At 45.9% G+C, this 13,299-nt stretch overlaps 2 protein-coding genes across 3 annotated transcripts in view; both read left to right on the plus strand.

Annotated features, from left to right (window-relative positions):
* The first annotated feature begins 899 nt into the window (after positions 1-899).
* fkbp1ab (FKBP prolyl isomerase 1Ab) lies at positions 900-3,983 on the plus strand. The gene is made up of 5 exons (XM_080533728.1): positions 900-937; positions 1,083-1,130; positions 3,138-3,250; positions 3,590-3,748; positions 3,955-3,983. Exons 1-4 carry the CDS (start codon positions 901-903, stop codon positions 3,716-3,718), a joined length of 327 nt encoding a protein of 108 aa, XP_080389854.1. The 5' UTR covers position 900; the 3' UTR covers positions 3,719-3,748; positions 3,955-3,983.
* A 3,058-nt stretch (positions 3,984-7,041) lies between these two features.
* The window catches only part of sdcbp2 (syndecan binding protein (syntenin) 2), a 24,896-nt gene continuing 18,638 nt past the window's right edge, over positions 7,042-13,299 (plus strand). The window contains exons 1-2 of one of the 2 annotated variants that reach the window (XM_080533263.1): positions 7,042-7,223; positions 12,688-12,739. In XM_080533263.1, the coding sequence (XP_080389389.1) occupies positions 12,689-12,739 (51 nt within the window). In that variant the 5' untranslated portion in view covers positions 7,042-7,223; position 12,688. The remainder of the gene's footprint in view (positions 7,224-12,687; positions 12,740-13,299) is intronic. The other variant, XM_080533264.1, reaches the window with a different exon arrangement.

Below are 13,299 nucleotides of genomic sequence, written 5' to 3' on the forward strand. Positions count from 1 at the left end.
GTAAATGTAACAGCCACTCAGTCTACTGGAAAGATAGTAGACAACCTGTCTACTGTGCTTTGTTTGTCAATCTGTTGTCTTTCTTGCTCTGTAAAAAAAAAAAAAAAGACAGTAGGCCTAATACAAACATACAAAAATAAATTAAATAAAACATACAGTAAAAGCAACATACTCACACTAACAACATACTAACATACCGTATTGTACCGCAATAGTAGCCTATCTATTTTAGTAGCATTGATGAATTCTTGTCATACTGTTTAATAAACATAGCTTTCCAAAAAAGGATCTTTCAACTATTAGTATCATTATTGTTGCTGGAGTTGGTGTGCATTGGGGTTCGGGGGGTAATTCTCCCTGACCGCAGCCTACCTCGTGAAGCCCAGGTAAGGACCGCTTTCTGACGCGAGAGGTGATGGATGAGAATCTGACCATTTCCTCCTCCTCCTCCTCCTCCTCCCCCTCCTCCTCCTCCCCCTCCTCCTCCTCCTCCTCCTCATCCCCTCCCCCTCCTCCTCCCCCTCCTCCTCCTCCTCCTCCTCCTCCTCCTCCTCCCCCTCCCCCTCCTCCTCCTCCTCCTCCACCCCCTCCTCCTCCTCCTCCACCTCCTCCTCCCCCTCCTCCTCCTCCTCCTCCCCCTCCTCCTCCTCCCCCTCCTCCTCCTCCTCCTCCTCCCCCTCCTCCTCCTCCTCCCCCTCCTCCTCCTCCTCCCCCTCCTCCTCCTCCTCCTCCTCCTCCTCCTCCTCCTCCTCCCCTCCCCCTCTTTACGCACAGCGCTGAGCTACGTGCCTGTCACGTGGTAGCTGCACCGAGACAGACAGCTGAGAACAGCCGCTGAAAGAGCTGTAGATTGCGGGAGAGTCTCGAGCTTGGGTGGAGAGACACACACTAACGATCAAAATGGGAGTCGAAATTGAGACAATAACCCCTGGTGATGGTAAAAAACGGCTTAATATCTTTCATTTTACGAATGTATGTTTCATAATTGTATACATTTTGATACAGAAAGTGTCCTCTGGCTCTGGCCGTGTGTTCATGCCCGTTATCCTCTTTCTCTATGCGCCTTTCTCTCTCCTCCGCAGGAAGGACTTTCCCCAAAAAGGGCCAGACCTGTGTGGTCCATTACGTCGGTGAGTAGTAGCGGACTGACCCGTCTGATCTGATGCATGCATGCATGCAACACCGCAGAGCCCCTGTGCTAGTTCCATGGATGGATTGATGCATGTGTTCCATTCAAACGGGCCGTCTGGACTGCATGGCGTGTCGCTAGGACAACTGGCTCGCTATCGATTGGCTGTTTAATTATTCGTTAGGATGCTTTAATCCATATTTTCAATTCGTGGGAATTTCATTCGTTTGCACCTGCGTTAAGTGCACGCGGTGTGGACCTGGCTGGCGGTGTATCCGTGTCTTGATGTCGGTCTCTGCTGTTGGAGGATAGCACTTATTTGATGCGGCTGTTGCAACATTGTAACATTGAATCTTTGCTACACTGTTCATCGGTCGGTGATGGTATTATATAAAGTGTCTGTGTGTGAGAGAGAGACACGGGCGGACGCCGCCGCAGGGTTCAGACCGGGGCCGAGACAGACAAGACAGTGAGGGATTTAAACCCGGTCTGTTTTCCTGTCTTTGTGTGTGTGTGTGTGTGTGTGTGTGTGTGTGTGTGTGTGCGTGCGCGCGCGCGTGTGTGTGTGTGTGGATGGGATTGGTGGCGTTGAACAGATTAACGCTGTCTGCAGAGACCGGCTCATAGGATCTGTTGTTTCGGTTTAATTGTTATTAAGGCCTAGCCTACTAATGAGGTTAAACTACTAAACAAAACACTCATTTAGATCGTAGGTGGGATTCGTAGTAGGCTATATACGTATGATTCTCTCGATCTTTCTTTAGATTGCCGTTACTATTCGTTGCTAAAAAACCATTCAATGGTCAGTTTTTGTTGCTCTCTCTTATCTCAATGTTACCCAAACCCCCATTGGTATCGGATTATGTAACTTCGAAATAATACCCGGATTCATGCCTACGCAAATTGGGGGGGCTGTGGGGGGTCTATGTGCTGCGTGTTTTTGGATAGCCTATATGCTTGATAGCAAAGGCAGGATTCTCCTGTGTCTGGATGAGGCACGGATATAGGTAGCGGGGGAAATTCTTTAATAATTAATATTTTGAGTCTTTGATTAATCTTTGAGTAAGTGTGCGCTATTGTTTCCGCAATTATTATGCTTCCTGGAAAACTTGTTTTGCGTCAAATAGCCTAATGACGCTGTTTAAGCCAACCTCCACGATCTGCGCTTTTATAGGCTTGATCATGATCTTAACATAGCCTCGTCATCTAGACCGCTATGTGATACTCAGACAGACAGAACGCGGTCATTGAACCCGACCCCCCCGCCACACACACACACACACACACACACACACACACACACACACACACACACACACACACACACACACACACACACACACACAGATTACAATCTATGTTTTTAGCCCCTTGATGCGCTTGACAGAAGCGCGCGCGTCAGCGATTATACCCCCCTACTCGATCGGCGTTAATGACAGTAGTAGTAATAATAACGCGGTAATTACGTTAGACACCGGGAAGCAGGAACCTCTTCCGTGGAGGGAGGGATGCGATGACGCCCGGACCAGACAGGGCCCCATCTCCCCAGCCCTCCTCTGCCTGCCCCGGGGACAGCTGCAGAGGCTATTTTTGATTTCTTTGGAATCCCTTCACATTCTGAGCTACACACACTGAAGACACACACTGGAGGATCGCTGACGCTGCAACACAAACTCAGCCCAGAATTTTTTCCAAGTATTGTATTTATTTTTTGGTGGTCTCTCTCATGTGTGTTGCATAACTATTGGAGTCTGATCCTCCTCCTTATGTGTCTGTCTCTAGAGCTTAATCTCTGTCTCCCTCAGACTCATGTCATGGCCTGGTCACGTGACAGGCAGCAGGAGTCATGCCGCCTTGTTTAATAAGAATGTATCCTGTCTGTTCTGTTTTCTCATTTCCTCCCTACTCTTCCTCCCTCCTCATTCCTCTGTACTTTTCCTTCCTTCCTCCCCCCTGCTCCCTCCCCCCCACCTCCTTCTCCCTCCTCCTCTTTCTCCTCCCTCCTCAGGATCGCTGACGGACGGACGCAAGTTTGACTCCTCCCGTGACCGTGACAAGCCCTTCAGGTTCAAAATAGGAAAACAGGAAGTCATCCGTGGCTGGGAGGAAGGAGTTGTGCAGGTGCGTGTCTGTGCGTGCGTGTGTCTGTGTCTGTGTCTGTGTCTGTGTGTCACTGGGCTGGATGGAGGAAGAGGTGTGTGTGTGTGTGTGTGTGTGTCTGTACGTGTATAATAATGCATTTATTTTGCATCTAGACAGTACATTCCATGCATCAGATTAAGAGGAGGAAGTAGAGAAGGTGTGTATACATAGATCAGCTTGGATCTGGGCTTCAGACAAGAAGCCAGTTACAAATGGTTCTGGGGAGGTGTAACTCCTTTGTGTGCGTGTGTGCATTAGTGGGTGTGCGTGTGGTGTGTGTGGACAGGGCCTTACACTGCATGTCTCCTCTCCTTGTAGATGAGTGTGGGTCAGAGGGCCCAGCTGACATGCTCGCCTGACTTTGCGTACGGCAACAAGGGCCACCCTGGCATCATCCCCCCCAATGCCACTCTCATCTTCGACGTGGAGCTACTCAGCCTCGAATGAACCAACCCCACTGCCTGTTTTTTATTTTATGTAAGTATTTGAATGGCTCTAGCGATCAAGTATAGGAAATAGCTGGGTCTACAGTACTAAGAGAGGATGGTGGAGGTAGAGTCTTCTCGCCTCCTCCTTTCAAGAGAATGAGTCAGTGAGCAGATGAGAGGAGTGAGCAGATGTCCTGTTTGAACGATTGTCTGTCCCGGTCTAACCTCTTCCCTTCCTCCTGGTCATGTCTGCAGGTGGCTTCCTACCTTTCAGTCGCAGAGGGAGACTCTAGGAACGCCTGCACTTACCATAAGAGGCTTGAGTCTAGACTTCCACCACGTTGGTCACTATTTTATCCATATATGAAAAAGAATATCTGTGTTTTTATGTCAGTGACTCAGTTACATATTTTACCTTTGCATTCTTCCTCTTAAAACAACAACCCTATGGTCCACAACCTTATGAACCTCCTTGTTCTTAAATCTTGATTTTCTTCTTCTTTCTTTTTTTAAATTGTGCTCTACTTTTACTTTGCTTTGTTTTTGTGAAATGACTGGTTGTGCATGGTTATGATCACGAGTAATATGATACCAATGAACTATTAGCAGCGACATTCATCTCTTGAAGGAGAGTACCTACCTGGACTGACCACAGTAGGCCACCATAGAGGGCTGGTGCTTTATGGAAAACGAGGAACAAAACTAAGACAATACGAAAAGCACATGTTTGTTTCCACGCCTCTCTGGGCTGAAGAGAACAGTAGGCTAAATCACATCTGACTAGATGGTAGGGTTGTGTGTAGGGTCGTAGTGGCATACCGTAGGCTACTGTAAGTGTAGGGAGAATACCGTAGGCTACTGTACAATTAGGGAGACCTAGAGTTATGGGATGCCTTACCAATATACAACAGTCGTTTGATACGACATTCAACCCTTCCTCCTCCCAGTTAGTGATATTGTTGTTTTCTCTTTGATAGATTATTGAATTGTAATAACTTTATTAGGAGCTATAGTGAGCGTTCAGCACAGAGGAGCTAGTTCGGTAGTGAATAGTCGTATCCTAGTATGTGTGCCTCCTACGTCCTTACCAGAAACACAAGACCACCACCTAGTCTGGCCTGGTCTGCATGTTAAATGGATCAACCCACACTGTATAAATACATGTTAAAGCTTTGCATTTGAATCGCTTTTTTGCTTCTTTTTTTTCCTTTAAGTCTGATCTTGAACCCCACTCAAAGCCATACACATGTTCAGCAGTGCATAGAAAGGAACCGTGTACACACACATTAACTGGAGTAGAAGTGAAACTTTTCCTAGAAGTAAAACAACAAAAAGGCCTGAATAATAAAAAAAAAAGGGGGGGGGGGTTGAGGAATCAATTAAATTGTGACCTCTCCCACCACCTTATTTTGTTACAACTTTTATGCTGCCATTATGCTGTATATTTTTCAAATGCCAACTTTCAAACTGGGAAAAAGTTTGACTTGATACTGCTGTGGCTATGACATAATGATAAATGTTTTCTCTGTGTCATTATTATTATTATTATTATTATTATTAAGATGAACCACACTGCCTAAACTAACCCTGTGATGTGGTCCTCTTTTTGTATCACAAATCAATAAAGCTACAATCTGTAACTGTCTTTTCCTTCACAAGTGCTTCCCCGTCACTTATTTGTAAACTGTCAGGGTGGGTCTTGGCACACAGAACTGCCAGTGAGTTATTTTAATTCAGAGGTAACTGCCTTCCATCATCTTTGCAGCAGCACTATTGACTGGGAATGGAAAATCACAGATTGTAGCCTTAAAAGTAAGTCTGTTTTAGAGTTGAATCTACTAGATAAACCTGTCTGATGCTGATGCTGGCCTTGGCTGCTGTTGGTGTCACAACTGTCAGCGCGGGGCGTGGCACAACAACAACAACAACAACAACAGCGGCCCACCTCTACTGTCTTGTTAGTGTGCTGAATTACAATACTGTACGCCTGCAGGCTAAACCAATGATTAAATACAAACATATGTGCCGTTGCAATAAAGTGCTCTCTACCTGCTTTGGGAAATGTCTCTGGTTTTCTTTTCTTTCATTTATCTGTGTGCATGTGCGTGTACGCGCGCAAGTGTGTAAATTCCTTGAGTTCTAAGTACAGTTGGTAATGTTGAGGCTGATATCTTGGGGCCAGACATAGTGGGTGTTTGGGTAGGGAAAAGAAGGCAAACTACTTTAGGATATTCATATCTATATTCTATATATTATAAGCCTGTAGAAGAAGAGGATTTGTTTAAAGAGAGAAGGGTGTTTTGACTGGAATTAGGCTAATCTAATCTAATACCTGAGGGGATATTTGGGTTATTTTAGTTAGGGCCAGTTACCACTCCTTCACACTAGGTGGTTGGACTGAAGTGGATACAGACATGTTGTTTTTACTGACTGGGCTTTTGTTTGACTTTGTATTTATCTATCTATTCTTCTCTCCGTGGAATGTAGTGTAGTCTGAGTACTGAGAGAAGCGCTATACAAGATAAAAGCATTATTATTATGATTATTATTATTATTGTTGTTGCTGTTGTTGTTGTTGTCATACAGAAGAAATACTGTGATACAGTATATTGTAGACAGATTTAAACTAAAATATTGATAATCTGACTCCAATGTAATTATCACTATTGAATTGTTGAGACTGCTTATTTAGTGCAAGAAAGGTCAAATAGAATGAGGCTTTAATAATAATGTATACTAATACATCTATTACAACGCAAATACTTAATAGAGAAATGTTACATTCTAGTAGAGAGAGAGAGAGAGAGAGAGAGAGAGAGAGAGAGAGAGAGAGAGAGAGAGAGAGAGAGATGACCAAAGGTCATACTTACAACATGATGACAACCAGCGCCAGAACTAGTCCCTGACCTCTGCTTTTATATCATCCTAAAAAAGTACACTGTATTTAAATTAGGAGCATTCATCCTATTGAAACTGAACTCATGACATCACAGTTTTGACACATCATGGCATTCCACAGAACTCACAGCGATTTCCCTTCCGGTAGGTAGATGGTAAACTTAAGACAATGGAAACTTTCCCTCTTCAATATGGACCCTTCCACAGGACCAACACAGGAGTGTTGTTGGTTCACCACAGCTAGTTAGATCAGAAATGATACCTGAGTTTAAATACAGAGATCACAATTAATGATTGAGAGATTACAATGAAATGTCACGTGACATTCCTTTCTATGAACTTAACCCTCTTTCATCATGAGTCACATTCTTGTGATCAGCAGCTGATTGATGACGTAGGCGGTCTGTGTGTGTGTCAAGTAGCTGACGTCAGCTGATTGACTCTGGTTTCGCGACCAGGAAACTAACGAGGCGACTTCAGACTCTCACTTCCCCAGCAACAGCGGAGCAGCCGGCCGTCCCAAGTGCGAAGACGGACAAACAGAAGAAGTGTGTACGATTTGGTGACCGAGATTTAACGGGATAAACCAGACCTTCGTAGATCATTTGACAACGTAAAGTCTTAAGGTGAGTTTTACACATTCACATCTCTTGCGCAACGTTTTCCATCATTATTAGCCAGCTAACATTCGTTAGCTATGAGGCTAACGATTAAGCTAGCTTCGTGTTAGCCAAGATACACAGGGTCAACAAAGATAGTAAAGCGAGGATGATTAAGAAGCACACTGGCTATCTTTACCCGAACACAACTTTAATAGTTTTAATAGCGAGATGAAATAGTAAGCAAGCGTTCGCTGCCTAGCCGTGTGGTTAGCGTGCTAGCCAAGCTGACGACATTATTTATTTCCCTGAATAATAATACGTTGTGATGATGACGTCATGATGTAGCTGGCTCATTTAGCTTCAGTTATAATACTTCATCCATTATAGCTATAAACTATAGTCTGCTACTTGTGTCTGTTTAGACACTAGTCATGTATTTTGGGCTACTGCCCAGCAATATCCAGCCACTGTGAACATCACCATTACTGAATTTGCAATGTTTACCAATACCAAGGGTGAGGAAGGAAGTGTTGGTGAAATGGAAAATAGGCCTAGCTGATTTACATCATGTTTAGGCAGTACAATATATACTTGTCCTGTTCGTACCATCTACTGTAGAAAGGTCCGTCTGTACACCTGGGCGACTCAAACAACTCAGGGTTTGTATCCATGTCATAGAAGATTCTAGAGGAAATCTATTTCGACTGACTTTACTTTTATTTATTTGTGTAGCACTTATCAAGACAGCAGTCACAAAGTGCTTAAACTTATTCAACCTGGTCAAATGTGATGTTGGGTAGACATGGTGGTTCTATAACAGCCTTATTATCACCCCGTCCATCATCAGTCGCCATCCTCCCACCCATTCTCCTCCTATCTCTGCCTCCCCTTCCCTCCCCTCCCTACCCTCTTTCCCAACCATGTCAATAGACCAGAAAATGCGTTGCCGGGGGGACCACATTCTTCATGTAGCAAACCAATTCGTTCAAGCCTGAGGGTTTACTGAGGTTTGCCCCCCCCAGCATGCTCAGTTGATGGGCATGCCTGCCTGGACCCTCAGCCAGTGCTCCTAGATGGTGGTCGGTACTTCTTGAGTGAGTTAGCACTGCAGAAGATGTGTCTGTGTGACTTAGTGTTGTGTGACTTAGTTCAGTGTGACTTAGTTCAGTGTGACTTAGTTCAGTGTGACTTAGTTCAGTGTGGGTCAGTAGAAACTGGGAAATCGGATTGCTACATCCGCCAGCCTCCACCAAGTGCTAAACACAGTTTTGCCCCCTTTTGCGTCCCGGTTTGTTAGTCAGTGTATATTCTCATTAAGGAACTCTCCACCAGACCTCCTCACACCTTGTGTTACTAAGCAGTAGTTGTAACCAGCTCAGTTCAAATTCAGCTTGTGAATGGGAAGAGGAAAAAACACACTGGAACGCAAACATGGGAATGTTTTAAAGGCTCAGAGATATAATGGTGTGTTTGTCTGCCCCTCTGTGAATGGGATGTGTGTAGTGTGTGTGTGTGTGTGTGTGTGTGTGTGTGTGTTTGAGAGAGCGGGAAATGTCTCAGTAATGTGCTTGCGGTGGGCCAGTTGGTCGGCCCTAGCATGGGTGTTGTGGCAGGTATTCTCCCCCTCTCTGTTAGTAGTGTGCTGCTGAATGACTGACTAGGCTGCATGTTTGTTTGTAGTTCTTTATTAGGGCTTATTTTTTGTAGGAATATCAGTGTTTCCCACTGGATTCTGTGAGACTGTAGTGAGTGGACCTCGGACCCTCTAAAGTCTTTCGATGGGGGGGGGGGGGGGGGGGGGGGGTGCTAGGGGAGAATGGTTTTGTTGGGGGAGGGGGGGTGGATTATCAGTATCGCTAAATCATCACAGTCTAGGTAATTAATGGGAAACACTGAGAATGAATGCTGCTGTCTTCCTACATGTTGTTATGCCATTCTACATATAGGCCTAGTAAGGGTGTGTGTTTGTGAGGGGGGGGTAAGTGGCCTATTTCTGCATCAGTGTTTACGCATGTGTAGGAGTTTGTTGCTCTGTCTAAGCTAAGCTGTGTGTTTGAGTGGGATTTTCAACAATTGCAGTTTTCAGTGTGTGCGCGTGTGCGCGTGGGAGGAATACATTGCACCCCATGACATTCACTGCCGTTGTGGTCAAGGCTGCAGCACTGTGAATGGCTCGCTCTAACTTCCTGCTTCCTGTTCCATAGCCGACCGCAGATCTTGTAATCTGTTTTTCCCAGCAGAGCCAATAGAGAAGTGACAGAGGAACAGGAGAAACAAGCATATTCCATCTGCCTACCCAGGATTTCTCCTCGTCCTTCCAAAGAATACATGTCAAGCTCGTAACTTGTGTCATATCTGGCTCTCTCAGATTGGCACGCTGTGATGGTGATCTGGCTGTATGGAATATGAGCGAACCACATGTTTTGAATGAGGCTGCTTTCCACTGTCGCTGTTGGCAATGGTGATTGGCCCAAAGCCTCAGACTGTTGTGTTCTCAGAGAACCAGCCCCAAAATAGCCCAGAGCCATGGACCTACCCTAACCTGTGACCTTGGAGCGATTTTGGGGACTTTTTGGGGCAGGGCTTGGGGCGTAGACTTGGTTGGGTTTGTTAAACGCGAACATAAAAGTGTTATGAAGTCAGGTTTTGATAATACAATCCGGCACGAGACTGTCAAACATCCTGGAGAGAACCGTGTGTGTGTGGGAGGGGGAGGGTGTGTGGGTGGGTCATATGACATCACTTCAACAAGGGGTGTCTGTGTGATGGTAGTGACGGAGTCTGGCCTACGTCTAGCCCTACTGTGAGATCACTGTTATTTAGTAGTAGTGATATTCGGGGTCTGGGGCAGTTCTTATGCGCTCCGCACTGCGGGCTCTCTCCCTGCTGACTGCGCGATGCAGGACAGCTGTGGGAGGAGATGAATGTGTGCACTGCTCCGTAATGCGTCTATATCACAAAATGTCCATTTGATAACTACCGGTTGGTAATCTAACTAAGTAAGTAATCTAGCTAACTATGATGGGAAAACAAAGTAGTATCCGGTTGTGGAATTATATTTATCACTACTTTGGCTGATGTGACGTGAGTTAACTAGCCAACTCCTTAACATCAGCGGACTAAACCAAAAGTACGAAGTGAGAAACTCCTCGCTGTGATTGGTTTAACTGTTCCATGTGAAAACGACACCTAAGCCTTCCCTGTAAATTCATGGAATTTCCTGACCAGGGAAAATGCCTGATCGAATTTCCCTGGTCAGTCGCGTTCACACACCGTACCAGGTAAATTCCATGGAATCTACTGAGAAGGCTTGTATGTGTGAAAGGCCACCAGTGACCGAACAGCATGGATGAAACAGCACACACTCCTTTACTGCTTTACACTAGAGAAGCGCATACTGTAAAAGCCCTTGTGTACGTATTGGAAGGTGTGTATGTATGTGTGTTATTAGTCACCATATAAGAGACTGGTTACATAAACATAAACACACACTCACAGATACACACACACACACGGACGGTCGGACGGACGGGAGACGGACAGGGAGACGGACAGGGGGAAGCTTCTCTGAGGGCCACACCCTGTTGCTACGTGTGGTACCAGCTGGTCTGCCGGCTCTCTCTACCAGAGGTGTATAGGCTCCAGTCATGTTCACCGACTTTCATCTCTCTTTCTCTCTCTCTCTCTCTCTCTCTCTCTCCTCTCTCTCTCTCTCTCTCTCTCTCTCTCTCCTCTCTCTCTCTCTCTCTCTCTCTCCCCACCTCCTCTCTCTCATATTCTCACCACCCAACTCTCTGTACTGTTTTTTTTCCATTATCTCCCACTATCTCAACCTCTCACTGTACTTTTAACTTCCTCTCTGTCTATGCACTTCTCTCCCCTCCCCCTCCTCCCCTCTAATTCTCAACCCCTCTCTCTCTCTGTGTTATGGAGCTCTTATTTTCCCCATTAGTCCATCTCTCCCTGCTTTGTCTTCTTCCCTGCATATTGATCGACTGGTTCTACTCTGCTCAGTCACATGATTGTGTGTGTGTGTGTGTGTGTGTGTGACCAGCTCAGAGAGGGCTAGGCTGTGCCCACCAGTTTCATTGCGTCATCACCACAGTCCCAGTAAACACCATTATCACCTCCCACTACCGCCTGCTACTTCCTCCTTGACGAGTCCTCATCTCTGGATGGTTGGCGTCAGTAGAGTTGGAATATTTTGTTCTTGTCAAACCTGTGTGTGTGTGTGTGTGTGTGTGTGTGTGTGTGTGTGTGTGTGTGTGTGTGTGGGTGAGGACAAGGCAGGCAGCCCAGACAGCACTGCAGGTTGAAGCTTGCATAACATGATGTTTTATAACAGATTAAGCGCCTGAGGGCTGACAGTGTGTGAAGCACGACACATTTTCTGTGTGTTTGTGTTCTGAATGTTAGCTTAGTTCCCAGGATATTGTTAGTTGTGTTTACCCAGGACTGGCCAAGCCCACAGAGACAGAGGTTCTGACGAAACCTTTTGGTGTCAATATGTATCTGACGCCAGTGTGTGTGTGTTTGTTTGCCAATAGTCATACATTCAACAACACTTGGGTAACAACACGCCAACGGTGTCTGGCTGTTTGTAGCTCGCTTGTTTGACTGACTGGATTCCAGCTGTTCAGTTTCTTTGAGTTAGTTGGTAGAAGAATAAACTTTTAATGTTGTGTACATTGCTGTAATGTGTTTTTAGGGCTGTAATGTGTTTTAGGCTCGGTTGATCAAGCCTATGTATTATTAGGCCAGTTTTAGTAGGTTATATGAATGTGAACGATGGGGGGATGGGTGTATCCCCTCTTCCTCCCCGTCCTCCTCCAGATAAAGGGCTCATGGAGGATTAGTGGTGAAAGACTTAATTGGAAAACAGGAATCTCGTTAAGAGCTTTTGTGGTGGTAGTAGTCCTCCTGTCTGTCAGGCTGTCAGGGCCATGCATGGTCACGGTACTCACACTCACATTCTCTCTCACACATACACACACACACACACACACACACACACACACACCGGCCCACTCTGTGTGGTCTTGAGGCTCCATCAACCTTCATCGTTAGCCTTTTTCACAGCTTTTTCCCCTCTCTCCATCCTCTCCCATCATCTTCTCTTCTACCTTTCCTCCTTCTTTCATCGTCTCATCCCCCTAACCACTCTCTCTTTTCTCCTCCTCTGTCTGGCTGTGGTGTGGCTGTAGCTGCTCCCAGATCAAATCTGGATGCCACAACAGTAACATTTAGGTTTTATGGTTTCATGGACACAGATTAAGACTCACCCAAGACTAAAAAGCATCCTCAATGGAGATTTTCCATTGCAAGTGGACTAGGATTAAGCCTTGTCTGTGAAACCGGCCCCGTTTTTCACAGACAAGGTCCAGGCTTACATCCTCATGATCTTCAAGTTCACACCCACCTCTACCGTACCATCACCTCTACCGTACCATCACCGCTAACAGTGCTTGTGTTGTTTGTCTCCCCGCAGAATGTCGCTGTATCCATCCCTCGAGGATCTGAAGGTGGACAAGGTCATCAAGGTAAGGCTGCAAACACACCGGACGCCTGTGTGCCTGTGTGCGCCATGGCGGAACTGCTGCGGCTCTCAAACTGTGTGTGTTCTGAGGCTCTAACTGCGGAGCTGCCAACCCTATCTTTGTACATTGACTTTTGCCTGCAACGCGCGCGTGCATGTGGAAAAAATAGGCGAGAGTCCTAATCTCTAGATGGCATGTCGCTGCAGCCAGTGTGAGACACGCTTGAGAGGGCGCCTCACATGCGCTCTAACCCGTTAACATAATAGAGAAATGAAATGAAACGTACACACGCTGCTGAGCTTGATGCTTATAGTGTGTTCGAGCCGTTAGTCTCAAGACTAAACAAACCTGCCTTACTCTCTGTACACAGAGAGGAATATACAACTAATATAGAGACTACTGTAGATTAATCTAGACTACTGTAGACTACTGTAGACTATAGGATGCTCCGATCTGGATTTTGGGGCCGATACCGATCACCGATTTGTTTCCTCAAGATCAACCGATACCGATACCGATTTTTACATAACTGTAAAAATACATAACTGACTGGGATAGCCTAA

The sequence above is a fragment of the Nansenia antarctica genome (assembly GCF_963989245.1).
Source record: "Nansenia antarctica genome assembly, chromosome: 6".
NCBI classification, from domain to species: Eukaryota; Metazoa; Chordata; class Actinopteri; order Argentiniformes; family Microstomatidae; genus Nansenia; species Nansenia antarctica.

Coding starts and splice junctions, on each gene's coding strand:
- fkbp1ab (XM_080533728.1), top strand. CDS start 901: ATGGGAGTCGAAATTGAGACAATAACCCCTGGTGATG. Junction 938..1,082: donor GACAATAACCCCTGGTGATG/GTAAAAAACGGC, acceptor TCTCCTCCGCAG/GAAGGACTTTCCCCAAAAAG. Junction 3,251..3,589: donor GGGAGGAAGGAGTTGTGCAG/GTGCGTGTCTGT, acceptor CTCTCCTTGTAG/ATGAGTGTGGGTCAGAGGGC.